Source organism: Chamaea fasciata, unplaced genomic scaffold (assembly GCF_029207755.1).
Source record: "Chamaea fasciata isolate MVZ Bird 193981 ecotype frontalis unplaced genomic scaffold, bChaFas1.0.hap1 SCAF_4, whole genome shotgun sequence".
NCBI lineage: Eukaryota > Metazoa > Chordata > Aves > Passeriformes > Sylviidae > Chamaea > Chamaea fasciata.
The window spans coordinates 63433490-63452422 of NW_027094089.1; the positions used below are offsets into that span (position 1 = coordinate 63433490).

Below are 18933 nucleotides of genomic sequence, written 5' to 3' on the forward strand. Positions count from 1 at the left end.
GATGCACCACAGAGCTGATACATGACTGGCACTCTGCTCCTCAGGTAAATGTACTCCTTAGTTTTAGGTAATTTGTGTCTAATATCTCAAAGAACAGTTTGGTCATACAATAAGCCAAACAATTCCTAAGGAAGATAAATACAATCAAGTCCTGTAGAACTAGATAAGCATCCCAGTCTCGCTTCTGCATGTTAAGTGGCAAGTGGGGAGGAAGTGGGAAGAGGAGTTACGTAGCTTGAGGTGGAAATTAAAAGATTTGCTATGACTGACTAGGCACTGAAGATTCCCTGGAATAGGAATATAACTTGCTCTTTTGCAAAGCTGAATTTTTCTATGCTGTATACTCAGTTATTAGGTGAGAGCACTATTCCCGTGTAAGACAGGTTGATTTGAACAGAAAATAAACTAATGTGGCATAAATGAAAGAAGGAAACTTTTGATTTTTATTTTAGTGACTTCTATCATAGAGAATCCTATTGACAGACAATTGAAGTACTGCTAAGTCAAGCTTAAATAATCATTGTGCTGGGAACGTTTTCATTTTTAGCCATAGGAGACCATATCCTGTTTTGTCTTTGTGGGAAGAGTAATGTGATATCTTTACTGAGCCTAAGGCCATTAAAATAAGAAATTGCTTTATCGTTTTGTTTATCTTATATCATGAAAACTTAGGTTTTTCTAATTCTCTAAGACAAAGCGTATTTAGTGTCTGTCTGACTTAAAGCATTTTTTACCTTGATACAGCAGCAAAGATGGGATCAAAACATACGGTGTCAAAGTCACACTTCCAAAATATGTGTGCACATGGGCGTATGCATGTACCCCATCTATGATTCAGTTTGAAAACCATATACTACTGGGTATTCCAAATACATATACTCCGTGATCTAGTAGAAGTGGTGTCTCAAATGTTGATACTGAAGGCAAAAATTTGTAGAAGCAAGAGAGTGTGAACATGTAAAGCTTTTAAAACATGGTGAAAAATCAATGCCAAACCAATTGATGGAAAAAATCTAATTTTAAAAAGAACTAGCAAGATTTTGATTGATGTTCTGAGTTCTGTACTGCTTCTTTCTTACATTTGAGGGAAATTTATGCATTATTTGATTACTCCAGCTATTCTTCTTCAAATGAAAACTTGATGTAGAAATTGTTAATTTCTGGTTTTTTGTAATGTGAATGAATGTATGTAATAAGCTAGAGAGAAGGTATTTCAAAAACAAGCAGAGCAGATTGCCTACAAGTTCTAAAATAACTAAAAGTGAAAAGGAATAAATATGTGTAGTTCCTCAAATTTCTTTCTTGAATAGTATTAAGTTTGTCTGCCTGCAAAATTCCGAGTCAGAACCTGTTGGTAGTGCAGAAATACTGAACTGCATTCTCATCAGCAGTGGTTGGCTGTGCCAGTTCTTGATTGTAAATGACTGGAAAAGAGAGTTCCTGTCCTGTGGAAATTCCAGGAATCTTAAGACTTCCTTGCAAGTATGATTGGCTAAATTATGTGTCTGAGTTCTGAATATGCAACAGCAAAGCTGTGAAGACCTTCTCCTTCTCTTTGTTATAGACTAGTCATAGTCTTTGCTTATCGTATCCCATTCAAAGCAAAGTATCAGATAATGTTTTATGCCTATCCAGCCATTTCTGAGGATGGTGTTAAGTTTTTCAGCCTTCCACTTTTGTTTATCTTACTGGTAAGGCTGTGTTTCCCACACGAAAGCAGATGGTGTGGAATTAGAAAATTCCCCGTTGTTTTATATTCTGTTTTGCTAGTGGTATTGGTGTTTGCTATAAAAGGTTGAGTGTTTTTCAGATTTGTGAGTAAAACAAGACTGTACAATGGACATTCAATAGGTAATGATTTAAATGTGTCACACTTGAAATTTTTGTGACTATGCTTGTGTTCCTTACGGAAGAATCCTTACGTAAGTAGGTATTTGACAGGTAGTACTTCAGATTACTATGTGTCATACACTGTACATGATAAATGGGATACTACAGGGGCAGGGAAATGCAATAATTTTTTTGACTGACCTCAAAAATGGGAGAAAACAAAGATTCTCTTGTATATCTCTTTTTAAAATAAGAGACTTGTTTTTTTCCAAGCCAGTATAGAGCTTTCTTGTGAAAAGACTTACTGAGTATTTAACTAACTGGAATTTTACGTGAAATATTAAATTGACTTTGCTTTGGTTTAAAACCATTTCTTTGACAACAGAGCTGTATAATCATGTTAAAACCCCTCAGGCCATTGGAAGCATAATACTGCCTGATACTGTAAGGCAAATGCAAGTTGAGCTCCAAAATGACTACTCAATAAATCGGTACCTCTGATTTGGAGGTAGAATTTCAGGTACAGAAATCCTCTTTCATGTGATTTGATGACTTTAAATATTGAAAGATAGATTTTTTTATTTTACAATCCTGGCCTTTGTCGAAACAGTTAGGATTTTCTGTCTGTCCCTCCAGGAAAGCTGTATCTGTGAAGCTTGTACTCTCTGGATGGTGCTTCAGCCACAAGGCTGGAAAAGTTTTCAGTGTTGTATCTGACACTGTATATTACTATGTGGTTCTGCAGCTTCTTCCTTTTTGATATGCTTCTGTTAAGCCATATTGTTTCTTCTCCAGAGAATTGCTGTGCTTGACAAGTGCTGTCCTATTCCATGCAGTAAAATGCAGTGATTTCATTACAGTTTAAGGACAGAACTACTGAAATTTGAGGCAAAAAAGCAAGTAGTGACTCAGGAAGCAAGGCTGTGTGTGGCTGCTGAGTGTGCATTTGTGCAGTGTGTGTTTGGGAGTGAATGTGTGTGAAGGAAATGGAAAACTTTTTTTGCCTTGAGACAGTGAGCATTTTGTAGGCATTCCTGTTTATACTAGGATGAGTCTTCAGTGTTTGTTACCTTGCAAGATCACTTCAGTTTCTCTATTAATAGAAGAAAAAAAGTAGAGACAATGTAATTTTTGACTGGAATATTGTAGTTTGGTCAGTCACTGTAGTTAACTTGTCCTGATGAAAATTTTTACAGACCTGATCACAGTATTGCAATATGTTTGAATATATTAGCTGTATGATGCAGCTGGGAACCAATAAATGGTGTTTTTACTGCAGTTAAATAAAGATGAATTTGTCATACTAATTCTTTTATGTGTTAATAGACAACAAAACGGAACAGAAAAGAGAGTTTCTTCGTAGTAAATATCTGAGAATCAGATCTCTTACAGATGTAACCTAATGTTTAAAAATCTCTTTCCTGAGCACAGTAAGTGGATGTTAATCTATGCAGGTCTGATCTAAATTGGGTTATCCTGGCTGATGCCATCTGAAAATGACACATAGTTTCTTTAATTCATTTTCTCCCAGTCATCCAATGTTAGTGCATTTTACAATTTCCCTTTAATCCAGCTAAACAAAAACTCATCGTCATGAAGAGGAATCACTGATCTCCTTTTGTATTTTAATTTAAGAGTTCTAGCTTTGTCAATAACCTCCTAAATTTTTTAATTCTTAGACATATTGACAGCTCATGTTTCCTCTCAGGGTTACTGTGATAACTGCAGGAGGTAATCACATTTTACTTCTATTGTAGCTAAGCCTTACTGTGCTTATGAATCTTTGTATTCTGGACTGTGGGCTTCTCTGTCTGGTTTTTTGCTTGGGAACACCTGTGAGAGGAAGCCTTACATCCGTGTGCCCGCTTTTCCTGAAGATGATTGATTAGCTTGCAGTAGGCTAAGCTAACTAGTTGTATCTGAGATGGTGAAAGAGCAAGCTGTCTCAGACATGAAAAATAAGCAGTATGCTTGGATGGCATACCTCAGGGTTTTGTTTATGGACAGTGTATATGGAGAGTATTTGGAGGGTTATTGTTACTAAATAATAGTAAGATGCTAAAAAGCCATTCTTCCAGCTGCAGATGGGGAAATGAAATATTGGTGGAATCATGTATCTTGGATCTGCAAGAGGGGAAGGAGAAGAGAAACAAATTCTGCTCAGTGAAGAGAAAAGCAGGAAGGGATGGGAAAAAGGTATTGCTAGTCACTGTCACTACCACCGAGGGACCTTGACAGGCTTGAGAGATGGGTCTGGGTGACCCTCATGAACCACACGGCCAAGTGCAAGAGGCTGTGCCTGGGCCAGGGCAGTGCCGAACACAAACACGGGCTGGGTGGAGAGGGACTGAGAGCAGCCCTGAGAACAAAGACTTGTGGGTGTTTGTGGACAAAAAGGTCATTATAACCTGGCAATGTGTGCCTACATCCCAGAAAGCCAGTTTGGGCTGCATCCAAAGCAGTGTGGCCAGCAGGATGAAGGAGAGGATTCTGCCCCTCTGCTCTGTTCTGCTGAGACCCCACCTGCAGTGCTGCATCCAGCTCTGGCACCCAAACATAAGGACATGGACTTGCTGGAGTCCACAGGAGATCTGTTAACTCGATCACAGGGCTGGAGCAGCGCTCCAGGCTCAGAGAGTTGGGAATGTTCAGCCTGGAGATGGATGCAGGGAGACCTTAGAGCAGCATTCCACTGCCTAAAGGGGAAATACAGGAAGGCTGGGGAGGGACCTTTGACAAGGATGCATAGTGATAGGACAAGTGTGAATGGCCTTAAACTGGAAAAGGGCAGGCTTAGATTAGGTATTATGAAGAAATTCTTTATTGAGGGAGTACTAAAAAAAGGATGAGCTAATGAGCTTTATTTTTTGTTCTTTATCGTGGCAAATGAGTCAGAAAGGCATGCTGCAGAAGAACATGTTACAAAAATTATATTAAAAAGGGTACATGGAGACAGTTTGTTGCTAGTGAGGACTTAGAGCATAAGTGAATGTGTCTGTTCCAGTCATTGTATTCTTCAGTAAGCTGTCTTTCCTCATATATAGGGAATGGAGAATGTGTCCTGTATTTATTAACCAAAAGATTTTTGGTGGCTGTGTTCTATTAAGGGAAAGAGAACCTAAGTTTATTCCTTATATCCAGGTAGAATGAAGACCAGACATAGAGGAAAAATATTAGCTTAAGAAAAAATGCACATTTCTAATTGTTAAGGGTAATGGAATAATGACATGCTTGTGTTGAAAGATTAGAATTTTGATACCCAGAATTCCAGTTAAAAATAGCAGAAAGTACATCAGCCTGTGCATGCCAACAACAAAAATGTTTACATTCATGTGTTTGTTTCTAAAAGGTCTCTTAGCATTAGTCACATATGTTTCACCAATTAAGAAGCATAGAAAGTAAATAAATGGTAATGTTTCCATGCAAATAGCATGACAATTGTGATGTGCACAAGAGAAAGACTTCATCTTATATTTTATGTGTGCAATTACGAAGAAAGTAGATCCTTCCCTTCAATACTTTGCTTTCACACAGTTTGTCTTTTCCTCTTGTTTGGGAGGCTCCTAATTTTATTAAATGAGAGCAATTCAAAACTCATAGTACTTCAGCTGTGTTCAGCTTCTGAAGATTCAGGGTGAAAGGCAGCTACTTTGTCTATTTACTGATTTCAGCTAAGTGAAGAAAAAAGGGTAAAATTAAAATTACAACTTGTTATGTAGTATTTGCTGTGTATTTGTGCATTTCTACACTCTTTTTGTGTGTTTTTCGAAATGGATTTGTGATCCATTTTGAAAGGTTTTTCCATATGTAAATGAAGCTGCTACTTATCTGTTACTTTGCTGTGAAGGGGACTTCTGTCAGATTCAGACTTTATTGGGTTCTAAACTATGGTGTCTTGTGAAATATAGTTTTTGGCTTTCTTGGGAGTGCTGAAGCCAAGGAATGTCTTATCCCATAGGAAGTCCATGCCTTCATCCAGCAGGGAAGAATGCAGTAATTGAGAACAAAGCCTGATATTTAACTTGTCCTTTGAAATGTTGTGGTGATTTGACTTTTTCTCATCATTTCCACTCATGGCAATTGTCTTCTCATGTGTTACAGAACAGGAGCAAATGCCTGGAAAAAGTCCATGTTGTTCTTGGGAATAAACCCTGTGATTTGGATTCACTTATTTCTACCCTGGCCTATGCTTACTTTCTAGACAAGGTAATGGAAAAATGGGATTGAGTGGTCTTAATTCACTTGTTCCAGGTTGTTACAGACATCTTATTGTTAGGTGAGTTGCTGTAGAAACATTTTTTTCTGGACAATGATTTTGTTATTATTGAAAGTGAGTTTTTAGAAGATAAATAATCAACATTTCTTTCTATACAAAAATGAATGAGTGATTATTAGATGGCTTATTGAGTAGCACAAAAAATCAGTCCTGTGCTTCATTCCTTATCCATTTCCTCTTCTGGTTTCTTAGGTGCTTTGTAGGAGGCAAACGGAGACAGATGAGGGAAAAAAGTGCAAAATGCCTTTTTTCTTCTTCTTCTTTTAATTATGTAAAGGGGAGAGAACCACAAACAGAAAATCCAAGCTGTTTCTAATTCTCACTCTGTTAAAATACCGTTCTGATGTAAAACAGGTCCAATTCTCACAAATGCCTGCCTGTTTTACAGGTCAGTCCTCCTGATATTCTTTGCTTGCCTGTGTTGAACATACCAAGAAGAGACTTCAGCTACTTCACTGAGACAAGATTTATTTTGGAAGAGCTGAAAATCCCAGAGTCATTCCATATCTTCCGAGATGAAATCAATTTGCATCAGCTGAATGCTGAAGGGAAATTGTCTTTAACACTTGTAAACAACAACGTGCTGACAAGGTATTGTGTTTTATGTACTGTAAGGTGGCTTATGTGAGTTTGAGCTGTTTCAAAACTTATATTTTCTCTGTATTGATATTGCTATGTTAGCACAGACCTAAAAAAAGGAAACTAAAATGTATTTTGTCCCCCATTATGTTCAATAAATGTAACCAGGTGAACGGTTATCTTTACATCACTTCTGATAGAACTTCCACTTAAACGAACCCTGTGTTTTCACACATCTTAGATCAGATATTTTAATTTAGTTAAATAGTCTGGAAGTTTCCTGTAGCCAGTAGGTAAGTGATCAGAGTTTTTTTCCTGGTTCTTAGTTAGCTCTCCTTTGAGAATCTTACATTGATTTGCAGGTGCCCAGACACTTACATATGTGCTGTTAAGATGACTGATGGATTATTGTGGTCCTTACCAACTACAGCATTTCAAAAGGCTCAGAGTTGGTCGCTGGAAGATCACAGTCCCTATACCCATCCTTAAGAGGGACTATTTATAAGGCCATTGTGAATCTTTTATGAGGAACCTCTTTGTAATGGTCTGCCTGTCTTGCCCAGAGTGAAGGATGCTGTTTATTTCCAGTTGTCCTTAGAACTTCATTTAAGACAGGTAGCATCATATGGCCCCATTGTACTCTGAGAAGTCTATAGATTAGACTACAGGTAGAGAAAATCTGAAGAGAGAAATCTGTGTGAATCTCATAGCTGTTGATGTGTTAAGTGCTGTCAGCTCAGTGCATCATTTGCTTCTCAGAGTAGAGTAAGGATCTGTAAGATCTGCTTTTTGTTTACTGTCACTTCCTGTTTCCTGTTTATTGTCACTTCCTGTGTTTCTTCCTTATAAAGAATTACAATTAATATTTTATTATTAAAATTAGTTTGGCTTGGTTACTGCTATTGTAAACAGAAACATAAAGTATCTAAACACACAAAGTATTTTTTGGTAAGTTTTCAGAGTATTCAGTTGGGAAAATCCTTAATCTCCTCTGTATAAAGAAGACACATGTAGAAATACTTTCTTCTGTAGTTTTTTGTAGATTTTGATGAGGGATATGTCATACTTAGTGATGTATCAAGCAGTAAAAGAGCCCTGAACACTTAATTTAAAAAATCATGGATTTAGGACTTCTGCGACAATCTTTGGCTTTATAGCAGACTTCAGGTAACTGTAACAATGTTGTTGTAGTCCAGAATTTAAAAAAAAAAAAAAAAAAAAAGTTGCACTTTTTTACTGAGTTGTCTAAGCATCTATAAAGATAAATATGTGTATAACTTCTAAATTTGCTTGATAGTGAGGATGAAAGTTTGGAATCAGCTGTTGTCAAAGTCATCAGTCCAGATGAGCAATGTGACAGGAGCCTGGAGTTACAAGCCTGTTCTTCCTCTTTAGTCGTAAAAGAGATTCTTCAAAAGGCACCAGAGTTAATCACTCAGCAACTGGCTTATCTCCTCAGAGGTGAGAGATTACTCTTTTTATTAAATATGGAAAGGTTTAATGGAGTGTTTCTGAATTTGCTCATGCAGAAAGAGTGTGATCCATTCTTTGGTTAACAATCCCTTTAAAGACCACAGGAAGCTTCATAAAAGAAGCAGGGAGTAAAGAGTTTGTTAAAGAGTAACATTATATTGAATATTAAAAATGTGCATTTAAAAATAGGCATGAGAGATCTTTGCTGTATCACTAGACAAGAATATTAAATGAAGCTGTCGACATACCAGCTGGGTAGCTGGAAAAGCTGTGCAGTTCGTTGATTCCAGGGGCATTGTGGACAACAATATGGATTGGAATCTAATATTTACAAGTTAAAGCTTCTCCCTCCCAATGGTTGTACTTTCTTATAGAATGATTTTTTAATGGTGTGATAGAAAACTTTTGGTGTTTAAAAACAGTGTTACCAAATGTTCATTGTGCTCTCTTTTCTTTTGTACTGTATGCCCAGTAGAGTACGAAGCAGGAGTGAACTTCAACAATCAGAAGTATTTTCTTCTCTGTCTTGGAATGTCATAATTTATATTCATTTTCTTGGTTTATTTGCTGCAGCAGAACTTTCCAGTTGGAAATAAAACTGGTGTTGAAAAGAACAGTCATTGCTTTTAAGTTACGGAATTTTAACGTTCAATGAATTTTATAGGTTTTAAGTTTTAATTACATAAAACTGCTAAATGTCCTTTTAAGAAATTAATGTGGGCGTGTTTAATTAGGATTATGAAAACTTGTTTACGTTTAGACTTCAGAAGCAACTACAATCTTGGTAAATCATTGTAGTCATTGCTGTGATAGCTAATAAACATGTTATAAGAAATCGCAAAGATTAAATTTTTAAAAAAGTATTCCGCAGAGTAAGCATTAACAGTATCACAACGTTTAGCCTGCCCTTACAGTATCTTTCCATGCTAACAAGCTTCGGTTAACCTGCCATGAAATGTTTTTGTAAGCTCCAAATTTCTGTTGAGTAGCTCTCCAGGAATCTAGCAAATGACTAGGTGTAATAATTGATTTTGGAGGCAGAACTAAAAATGGGTTTTTGGGGAATATCAGGATACTTGTTTGTTGGTGGAGAATCAGGAGGGAGTGGTCTTAATAATGTTCAAGAACATGTTCAAGTACTGTATATGGATGTGTCAGCATGTTTTGTGCCCCTAATCTGTATCCAAATTAAAATAAATGTGCTTTTATTAGTGTTTGCATTAGAGATAACACTTCCAGTTCTGGAGGATGTAGTAGCTAATTTTAATTTTTTTATCAATGAGTAATTACATTCTGATTATTACATTTGGTAGAGGATGTTTGAGGAAATTAGTGGATAAAAAGTTTCTGCACACCTTCTTTTGCATAGTATGAGAAGCTACTGGCAAAGCCTAGGGGACAAAACACAGCTGCACTTGAGACTTGATGCTTTTCTACTTCTCCCAGCAGCACAGCTTGTATGGATAAAATGTGAAGTAATGCAGCAAGTCCTCGGTCTCTTTAAGCAGAAAAAGCTTTTGGTACTTACGAATCTTTCATTACGAATTTAGAAAAGTCAGTGAACCCTCACTGGTTTTGATGAGATTAATTTAAAAAAATTCAAAAGTCATAGATATTAATGTATGTAAATGGCAGGTCAGACTAAATCAGTCTGAAAATAAAAGATTAAATACAGCCGCTAGGTCTAGGTTTTGTGTTTCTCTGTATATATTATGGTTTTTCATCATGAGGTACAGCTTCTTAAATTCACCTTACCTGTATAGCTTAGGGAACAAAGGACCATGGATCATGGAAGGAGGGGTGGCTGTTTTATTCCCACTTCTTTTTTCTTGAAGTCTGTTAGCAATTTTTAAATTCTGATAAAAAGGCAGATGTTTATATATAAAGTTTTACCTTTGAGCAAACTTTACCTGCTTGTCTACATTAAAAAAAAAAAAAAATTGAAAAGAACAAAAGACATTTCCTGTGAAACTGAGCATTATTGATTTAGGCATTTTTGTATTTAAAGATTAATTTTTTCTTTTCTGGTATCTTTGTCTCCTTATCAGACATTATATAAGCTAATTCTACCCTTGGGCTTTTGAGTAGAGGCTGCTTGGAGAATCAGTGTTGTCCAGCCATATTTGGCTTAAGTTAGAGCTTGTGCTGTCCCTGGATTTGTGCCAGAAGCAAACAATTACAGAACCTGCCGGAGTCCTGGGCCTGTATTATTTTATTTCCCCAGAGATGTTTATGAGGGGACTGTTGCCAAACTCAAGATCCATTAAACTGCTGAATCATTACATTCTCTGTTGCAGCCAGCTGGCAAGGATGTTATTCCAAGCACTCTCTGTCAGGTATCTTGGGTCAATGCGCTCTCAAAAATGCCTCCTTATGTTTATTTGTATAAGGCCTTGAAGGATGCCACAAGGTGCAAACCACAATATGTAAATACAGACAGATTTCCAGCAAGAGCATCAGCATTTTTTTTTTTTTATGTGAATCTGCTTTTGCTAGTGATGAGCTGCATAGTTGAGGTCTCTTCATGCCCTGTTGGGGCAGTCTGACTTTCAGTAGAGAAGATTAGTTTGGTTTTCTAGCCACCCAGACAAATGTTAAGAAATACCCTTTCAAGGACTTGGGAAATTATGCCTGTATTTTTTTTGTTGTTGTTCTGTCTTGTACGTTAATCAGATGATTCACATGCTCCTGCATTTGTGCATCCTTAATATATATGCCAGGAAGAAAGGATCATTTTGACCTGCACCAAACACTGCACTTACTTGAGCTCACTTCTTTTTAATATATGGAAGCAGGTTTCCTTGGAGGCAGTGTTCCTCCTCTCTTTTCCCCAGTTACGTTTTATTCCAGCTTGATTGCATTTCCTGTTAGTAACAGTTAAGATTGCTTACTTGGGTATATTTACAATTCTCGTTTGCAGTTGGGGTTTTTTTTTGGGGGGGGGGAGGGGGGTGTGCAGCGTGAAGAGTGTTGGAGTATACTTTCCTTAAGGGACTGTTGGTTTTCCCCTTTTCACTGTCCTTTTTTTTTACAGGGTACGGAAGAAAACCTTGACAGGAGAAATGCCTATATTTTCATTGTACTGTTTCTCTCATCAATAAACTTATAATTCAGGAGATGTTTGTGCTGTTCTTAATGTTTTCCCAAAACGACTTCTGCCTTCATTAGATCATGTTTAATATTAATGCACGGCAATTGCTTTTGGCAAAACTAATGCTTCGCTTCCAAAATGCTTTGCAAAAAAGAATAAAATGCACATACATTTTTTTAAGAGCTTTAGCCTATTTTCTTGTGACCTCTTCAGAAAAAATAATGTAGTTAAGTGTGATGCATACAAGAAATAATATTGAATCTTGTATTGCCTATTATATTTTTTGTCTGCTTGTAAGCAGACAGCAGCCACCACTATGCTTTCAGAAACCCTGGGGGAGTCACACCAGCACTCAGTAAAGTCTGCAGGAGATTTTTGAGACAGTGTATTGCTTTTGCAGCAGGTATATAAAATAAAAATATGCTGCAAAATATGCTTATAAAATAAGACAGCACATGACTAAACGGACTACTGACCTTTGGTCAAGCAAAAGTAACTTAAACGAACTCTTCTTCAAACTACCTGGAATCTTAACCCTCACAGGAATGCTGAGCATGCCTGGGGGAGGTGTGCCTTTCTTTCCTGGTAATGAGAACAGTTTTGAAAAATGATCATAGTACTAAAGGACAAGTAAATGTTGATCTTAGGGCTTGCTGATATTCCAGTAATTTGAGAATGATCCTTTTCTGGCTTTCATCCTAGTAGAAAAGTTACCAATTGCAAGCACTGCAGTATTGGTGTGACTAGTGACAATAGCAGGGCCTTTTAAAAACCTTTTTATCGTGAGTGAAGGTTACATCATGTTGACTTCCAAACTGGTGAGCTTGGGTGGATGCAACTCACACCTCTTGTTCTGCATTTTTCCATATGTTTATATTAGGGTTTCCTCTTCTTGGCCTTACCCAAATATTCCATTCCCTGAAGCACACACAGCTGTGGTAAAAGTTTCATGCATTGTGTATCTGAGGTTCTGTGCAGATGGACAGACTGCCTAATTCATCCTAATGCTGCTGGAGGGCTTTACAGGATATGCCTTCCTCCAGTAGGTGTGATGACTTTGAGCACATATTTGTAGATCCAGCAATTTCTGCTGGAGTCTCCATTTCCTTTGTGTGTGCATGAGCAATTTTCCTTTCTGTTTCTGGAGGAAGAGAAAAAGCAGAAAATTGCTGTTGCTAAAAAACTTCCTGCAGCCTGGTCCCTGAGCTGCCATTTGTCCAGATGCAGCTCTGTGCTGACTGAAAACGTGTTGTGGGAGGTGTTACTCATGCTGGTCACCGCTGTTATCAAGATACAGAATATATCTCAAGAGTATATATGTAGCATAAGCACTGATATCTGCTATGCAGTTGAACAACAAGGGGTTATTTTTAGATGAATTATCATGGACACTGCTGGTTGAGAAACTTTCATCCTGTTAGTGGCACTGAAAACCAGGCCTTGACGGTGGATATAGATATCTGGGTACTTTAAATATGAGTTCTTTACCTGTAGAAATCTGAGATCTGATTGTTATGTTGTGTACTTAAATTTAGAAATATCAATCTGCATCAGAATACATGGTTTTCACGGAGTCTGTATTTACTGAGTATTTTTAATACTAACAAACAGAGCAGGAGCATTGTCTTAAAGTGTTTGAAAGACTGACATAAAGAGCTGCTGCGAATTGAAAGAATATTGGCAGTTACAAATCTGTAATAGGAGCACAGAATGGAACTTCATGTATTTGTATGTAATTCCATCTGATGGGGAGCAGCTTTTGGCTTGTTAGGCATTATTTATTATTTGTCCACACAGGATTTGTTTAATAAGGGTGTGTTTACTTAGCATGGCACAGTTATTTTGTGTTGCAAGTGGTTTATGAATTTTGGAGAAATGCTATTTGTTATTTCATGTGATGATGATGATGTAGGAGAAAAGAAAAATTAATATATAATAGATGTTTGAGTCCTAGCTCATCTGGTTAGATTGAGGGTGGTGGAGTCAAGGTTTTTCATTTACTCTTTTTTGCTCTGTGCTAAAGCCTAAACACTTTGTTTTGCAGTAACTGTCTTACTCATATATTGTACTTCCTGTACTCAGTTGCTCATTGACCCAGCATACTGCAGTGAAATCACACACTTGTTTGAAATTCTTGTGCACAGTACAGTAATAAATAATTTCAAGGCTGAAGTATAAAATTGTACTCTCCTGAATTTACTGTGAGTGATTGGAAGCAAACACTATTTTTGATAGTGTTTCACTACTGAGAAATGGAATCCCAGTCTCCAGGGAATGAAAAGGATGACTTAATGTGCAGCGTGTAGTTGTCTGAGTAGACATCACTCTCACTTCTGTATTGTAAGACAATTCCCATCGCTATGAAGTTATTTACTGGGTTATGTTTCTCTTAAATTTTAACATTTGATTGTATGACCTGTTTTATGGGCATTTTTTGCGGTGTGTCCATTGACAGGAATTAGCTAGAGTCAGTTATACCACAGTGACCAATGACTTTAAGATTGTTAGTTCAAACAGCACTGCCGTGAACAGGGACACCTTTCACTGTCCAGGTTGCTCAGAGCCTGGTCCAGCCTGGCCTTGAACACTTCCAGGTATCCCTGTATTCTCTGGGCAGCCTATTCTGGTGGCTCACCATCCACGCAGTGAAGTATTTCTTCCTTATGTCCATTGTAGGAGTTCACTGACATGTCTGTAAGAAGGAAGGTTGACAGTGTGGATTTATGTTTCAAAACACACCGGCACTTGGTCTCAATGCCTGGAGAGAGGAGAATACATGCTGGTGTGCCATCAGCTGCTGCAGGCTGTGCTGCACACCATGGCAGCACTGGGACCAGCCAGTTAGCTGTATGAGGCAGCCAGATCTGATTTAGGAGCTTCATGTTAGGAGGATTTTTCCATGTGAATTCAGTGAGCTCTCAGTGGAAACAACCTCCAAGAAGGAATGGGCTTGGGAAGAAATAGAGTAAAAGTTCTTTTTTCTGTAGTACCTCTTTGATCTTTACAGGAGACACTGATTTTTTGTCTTTCAATGTTTCAGGGAGCATTCTCTTCAAGTGCATGTCTTTGGAAGCTGACAAAATGACAAAGCAGCAGGAGAAGGTACTGTCAGTTTTGGAGGAAAAGTTTCCAGATCTTCCCCCACGGGAGGAAATTATCTCTGTTCTCCAGGAGACTCAGTTTAACACCCAAGGTAGTACAACTTCCTTCCATTTTTCAGACCTGTTACAAATTTGTTTGTGTAACTATATCAGAATTTGTTTTATTGTGTGTGGTGAAAATAGATGCAGCATGCTATCTTCATTGACAGTTAAATGTTTTGTATTAATTTTAAATTAAGTTGCTTACATTCTAAATCATGGAACTGTGATTTCTTTTGAGAAGCTACTTAGCTCATAAATAATTTTGTATTGTTTTTACAGATAAGGTTAACAATTTATTTTATATATTGCTTTTACAAGTGTATGCTTATCAAGAATTTATGTTGATAAACATGGACATAAAAATGTGTCAGCCCATGTAATTGCCTGTGTGGTGTGGAAGTGGATTTTGTTTTATGACCCAGTTTTACTAAGGGCTGTGTACAGGTGAAGTGGATTTGACATCAGACTCGGACTAAGGAAACAGTGGGAAAGTTGCAATTCTTTTCCTTTCTTCTGTTAGAAATACCAAATAGAAATTTTCAATGATCCAAAGTGGCAATGTTTGACCCCAAAATTTACTTTTAGGCTTTTGAAAAGATGCTGTGAAAGCTTGAAGAAGATTGTTGTAATAGCTCTTACGTTTTTTTACTGGCATTTGCTGCCAAGTTCTTATCAAAGAGTGAGTATTAAATTTCTAGGGATATTTAGATACATCAGGTAAGCACAGGGTTCATGCAAACTCAGGGTCTTTTTTTTATTCTCTATCTGCCCACATGCAGAAAGTAGTCATTGAAATTCAGACCATCAGCCTGAGACAGCTGCCCTATCTGGTAGATAAGGGTGGATTTTGAGGTGCTGCTTCCTTTGCCTTTCTTTCAGTGAGATTACAAAGTAATTTAGTTCAGGTCTACACATGTTCACATAAATTGTCTTAAGTTCTCCACTCAGGTAATCACAGTTCAGGAATGGACTGTATGCAGTCTAGCTTGGAAAGTGGCAGTGAAAGTGGCTTTTATGGAAGTCAGTTCTTAGTTCTGCCAGTTGCCAGAGAAAATGGTTTAGGACCGTTTCTCATGAAGTTTTCCCTAATATCAAATGCGAAACTTGGACAAGTAAATGTAGTGGGTTTAGTCTGCAAAGTACTGGTTGCCAGTAATTTATATATGTCACGTGAGGCATGGGGAGGGCACTGTCATGCACTCTGGTTTGGGTTTGGGTTTTTTTTTTTTTTGCTTATGGCTTGTGTTTTCTGTGTATTACAAGGTGCATAATTAGCATATATGCATATATTGCTTGTGACATTTCTTTTAGTAGGATGCTGCTGAGTTTCAGGGGCTTCTTGAAGGATGTAACCTCTGCTGAGCCTTTCACTGTACTTACCTCTTATTGTAGGCAATATTAGGGCAATTCAGCCAAAAAAATTCTCAGTTTCTGGCAGAAATAATGGTATAGTGCCCTGAATTAATTTGTTATTTGAGGCACAATATGTTGCAGCCCCCCAGAAAGTCTGTAGGTTTAAAATTACAGATGTGTTGATGTTCTTCTTATCATTAGATTGACTGCAGTAGCTGGACTCTGTACAGGAACAGTAATGAAGGGAGTAATTTATTTGACTCAGATTGGTATTTGTTTCCCTCTTGAAAATCATTTCTACAAATAAATGGTGGATGTTAAACTGCTGTGCCTTGAAATTTGGTGGACATTTGTTGTTGCCCTGAACTGAGATCGGCAGCTTGCAGCATTCTCTGCACAGACATTTGGCTATCATGTTTGTGTTGTAATCATGTGATGTAGTTGTATTCCTCTACATAGTATGTATTTGTTTTGAGAATCTTTACAGCATTTTAGACAAACACGTCCAGTGAGGGAAACTTGGTCACCTGGATTTTCAATACATTATGCTTAAACATGCCAATGTCTGGTTGCAGTTCTTGTTTTATGCCGTTGTTTCCGATGAGTATGTTTCTATGGTACATAAACATGAATAAGCAGTTCATGAATGATTTGATGAACATAAGAAAAATCCATTGGTGTTATCAATTTGTGAAGAAGGTCAGAAAAGTTGAATGACTGTGTTTCCAGGATATCTTAAGTGCCCTGCTTTGAATATTTCATAAACACCATAGTACCACCATAAACACCATAATCCTCAGGTGCTTTTCAATATATTAGTTATTTCAGAAGTAATTGTATATTTGTGATTTCATGTTAAACCATAGACATTTTCTAGCTATACATTTATCATCAGCTGGAAGTACGTTCACTTAAAAAATTAAATGTTCACACAGGAACACAGGTGTTGCAGGAGACTTAATTTGTCATACTTGCTGTTAGTGTGTAGTTAGTGTGTATGCTCCCTTACATCTCTTCCTTTCTTAAAAAAAAGTCCCTCTAGAAACATGAAGCATTGAAATGTTAGTGTTAGTTTTAATATTTTCATATGATGTCCTAAAATACAGAAAGAGAGTTCAGCATTAAGGTCTAAGCTGTGTTTTTAGTTTATGTTTTTGCGTCTGTCAGCTGTAGATAATTGTATATATGGAAATTTGTTTCTTTTCTTAAACAGGTGTAAATTTTGAGGAGGTTATGCTCAAGGATCTCAAGGAGATTTCAGATGGAGAAATCAAAGTAGCAATTAGCACTGTGTACGTGACATTGGAGGTAAGAGGAAACTTAAAACATGTTTAACAGGCTTACTGCGTTTGGAAATGTTCTTTAAAACAGATTGTGAATAAGTTATTTTCTCAATATTTTCTTCAGTATGAGCAGAATTTTCAGGTTTAATTAACTTCAAGAGAAGTAGTAGCTATTTGTTATCTGACTTACATTATTATGATATTATGATTATTCCCTCCCTTTAGATTGTACCATGATATGTTAAAAACAATGGCATAAACAAATTGGAACCTTTGGATGAATTGAAGGTGTGAGCTATCTACCTTGATCTGAAGGAGAGTTACATGTTGCTGAATATTATGGAAAAATATTATTTTAAAAATATGAATGCTTCAGATCACTGAACAAGTTTGACATGACACCATTATTCTGATTGAAGTTTGCACACTGGCATGTTGATTAGTAATAAACCTAAGTGGTCTGAAGAAAATATCAATAATAAAAACATCTTTATATAGTATATATTTGTAATTTTCAGTCTCTTCATTTTCATGAAAGGCACCTATACAAAAGTATTTGAAAAGTATAAGAAATTTTCATCTGCTTTTGCACTAAATCAAAAACATTTTTTACATCAAATGCTATTTTTAAAAAAAAATCTGTTGTATAGTTCTCACTTTCGATGTCCTAGGAGATCTCTTACAGTATGTCTCTTGTGATGCATTTTGCAAAAAATAAGATGCTTCTGTGGTTGAAGAAGTTTTTGTTACAATCCAGCTAACAATTATACATAGATTTCTGCTTGCATAGTAAAATATACAAAACACATTGGGTAGCAAAGCTTCAAGAAATGAAGTTGAATCAGTTAGTTGTTTCAATATTAAGCAATCTTTACCACCAAAGCAACACTACTTTATGAACCATAATTTGATCCTAAAATTTTCTCTGAGATTGGGCAGAAAGGGGTTGGGGAAAGAGTATTGTAAGATAAATCCCCAGAAGAGAAAATGAGATTTTATAAAGTTACTAATAAAATCCTCATCTTCTTTTGTTTTGAATCTTTCTTTTACTCTGTCAGTTTCAGTTAATGGTGGACTGAGTTGGAGCTAATTAGAAGCTAGCTTTAGCATTGCATTTTATTTTTCTTTATTTTGCATTAAATCAATTTTAGTAATCATGTAGAATACAGACCTTGCACTCCACAGGTCTAAGCTGTAAATCTTTCTGACCTTGTCTTTGCAACTCTGTATGCTGAAATTAATTGTAACTCAGAACTTGTCTTCATTTTGGCTGGATCTCACAATTCGAGTTTGTCAAGAGTAGATGTTCTTAGTTCTCAAAGTAGGCAAATTTTCAACCTTTTTTCAGTGAAATGTAACATGTAATGCTGACTTACCTTCACCAAGAAGTGTTAAGATCTGCTAGTCAAGCAGTAAATATTTCATAATTGTTTTTCTTACACAGCTAGTGGTGATTGTGGACGGAAGAGGAAATTTGTTTGCCTCTAAGAACAAACTGAACAGATTTTACTGATGTTAGATGATTTTTTAGTTCCAGTCTGTTAAGTGATTTTTTTACTAGTATTTCTGATGAGATTTCTTTCTAGAAGTCATAGGTACCTTCCTTTGCTTTTGCTGTCTGCTCTGCTGTGAATAGTTTGTGCCGGAAAGGACTAACTTTTCAGGGGTATAACTGCTTTTTTTTTTTCCTAGGTATAATGTTTGCAAAGTTATTGGGGTGGAGATGAGTTTTGCATTTGCCGTATTTATGCTCCTTGTTGAAATGTTTCCTGAACACCCTCATTTTTGGTGCTTGGCCGGCAAAAGATGGTTTTTTACTCAGTCTTATTAGCAATAGAGGTCACATGTAGTTACCCAGGGTCAGAAGCACAATACATGTAAGAAAATTAATGACAAAACTGGCCA

At 36.8% G+C, this 18933-nt stretch overlaps 1 protein-coding gene across 4 annotated transcripts in view; it reads left to right on the forward strand.

The window, feature by feature from the left end:
• Window positions 1-18933, forward strand: part of PRUNE2 (prune homolog 2 with BCH domain) — a 132407-nt gene that overhangs the window by 20044 nt on the left and 93430 nt on the right. For all 4 annotated transcript variants that reach the window (XM_066181794.1, XM_066181793.1, XM_066181795.1 and 1 more), the window contains exons 2-6: window positions 5932-6036; window positions 6495-6697; window positions 7983-8146; window positions 14290-14442; window positions 16959-17053. In XM_066181794.1, coding sequence (XP_066037891.1) covers window positions 5932-6036; window positions 6495-6697; window positions 7983-8146; window positions 14290-14442; window positions 16959-17053 — 720 coding nt within the window. The remainder of the gene's footprint in view (window positions 1-5931; window positions 6037-6494; window positions 6698-7982; window positions 8147-14289; window positions 14443-16958; window positions 17054-18933) is intronic.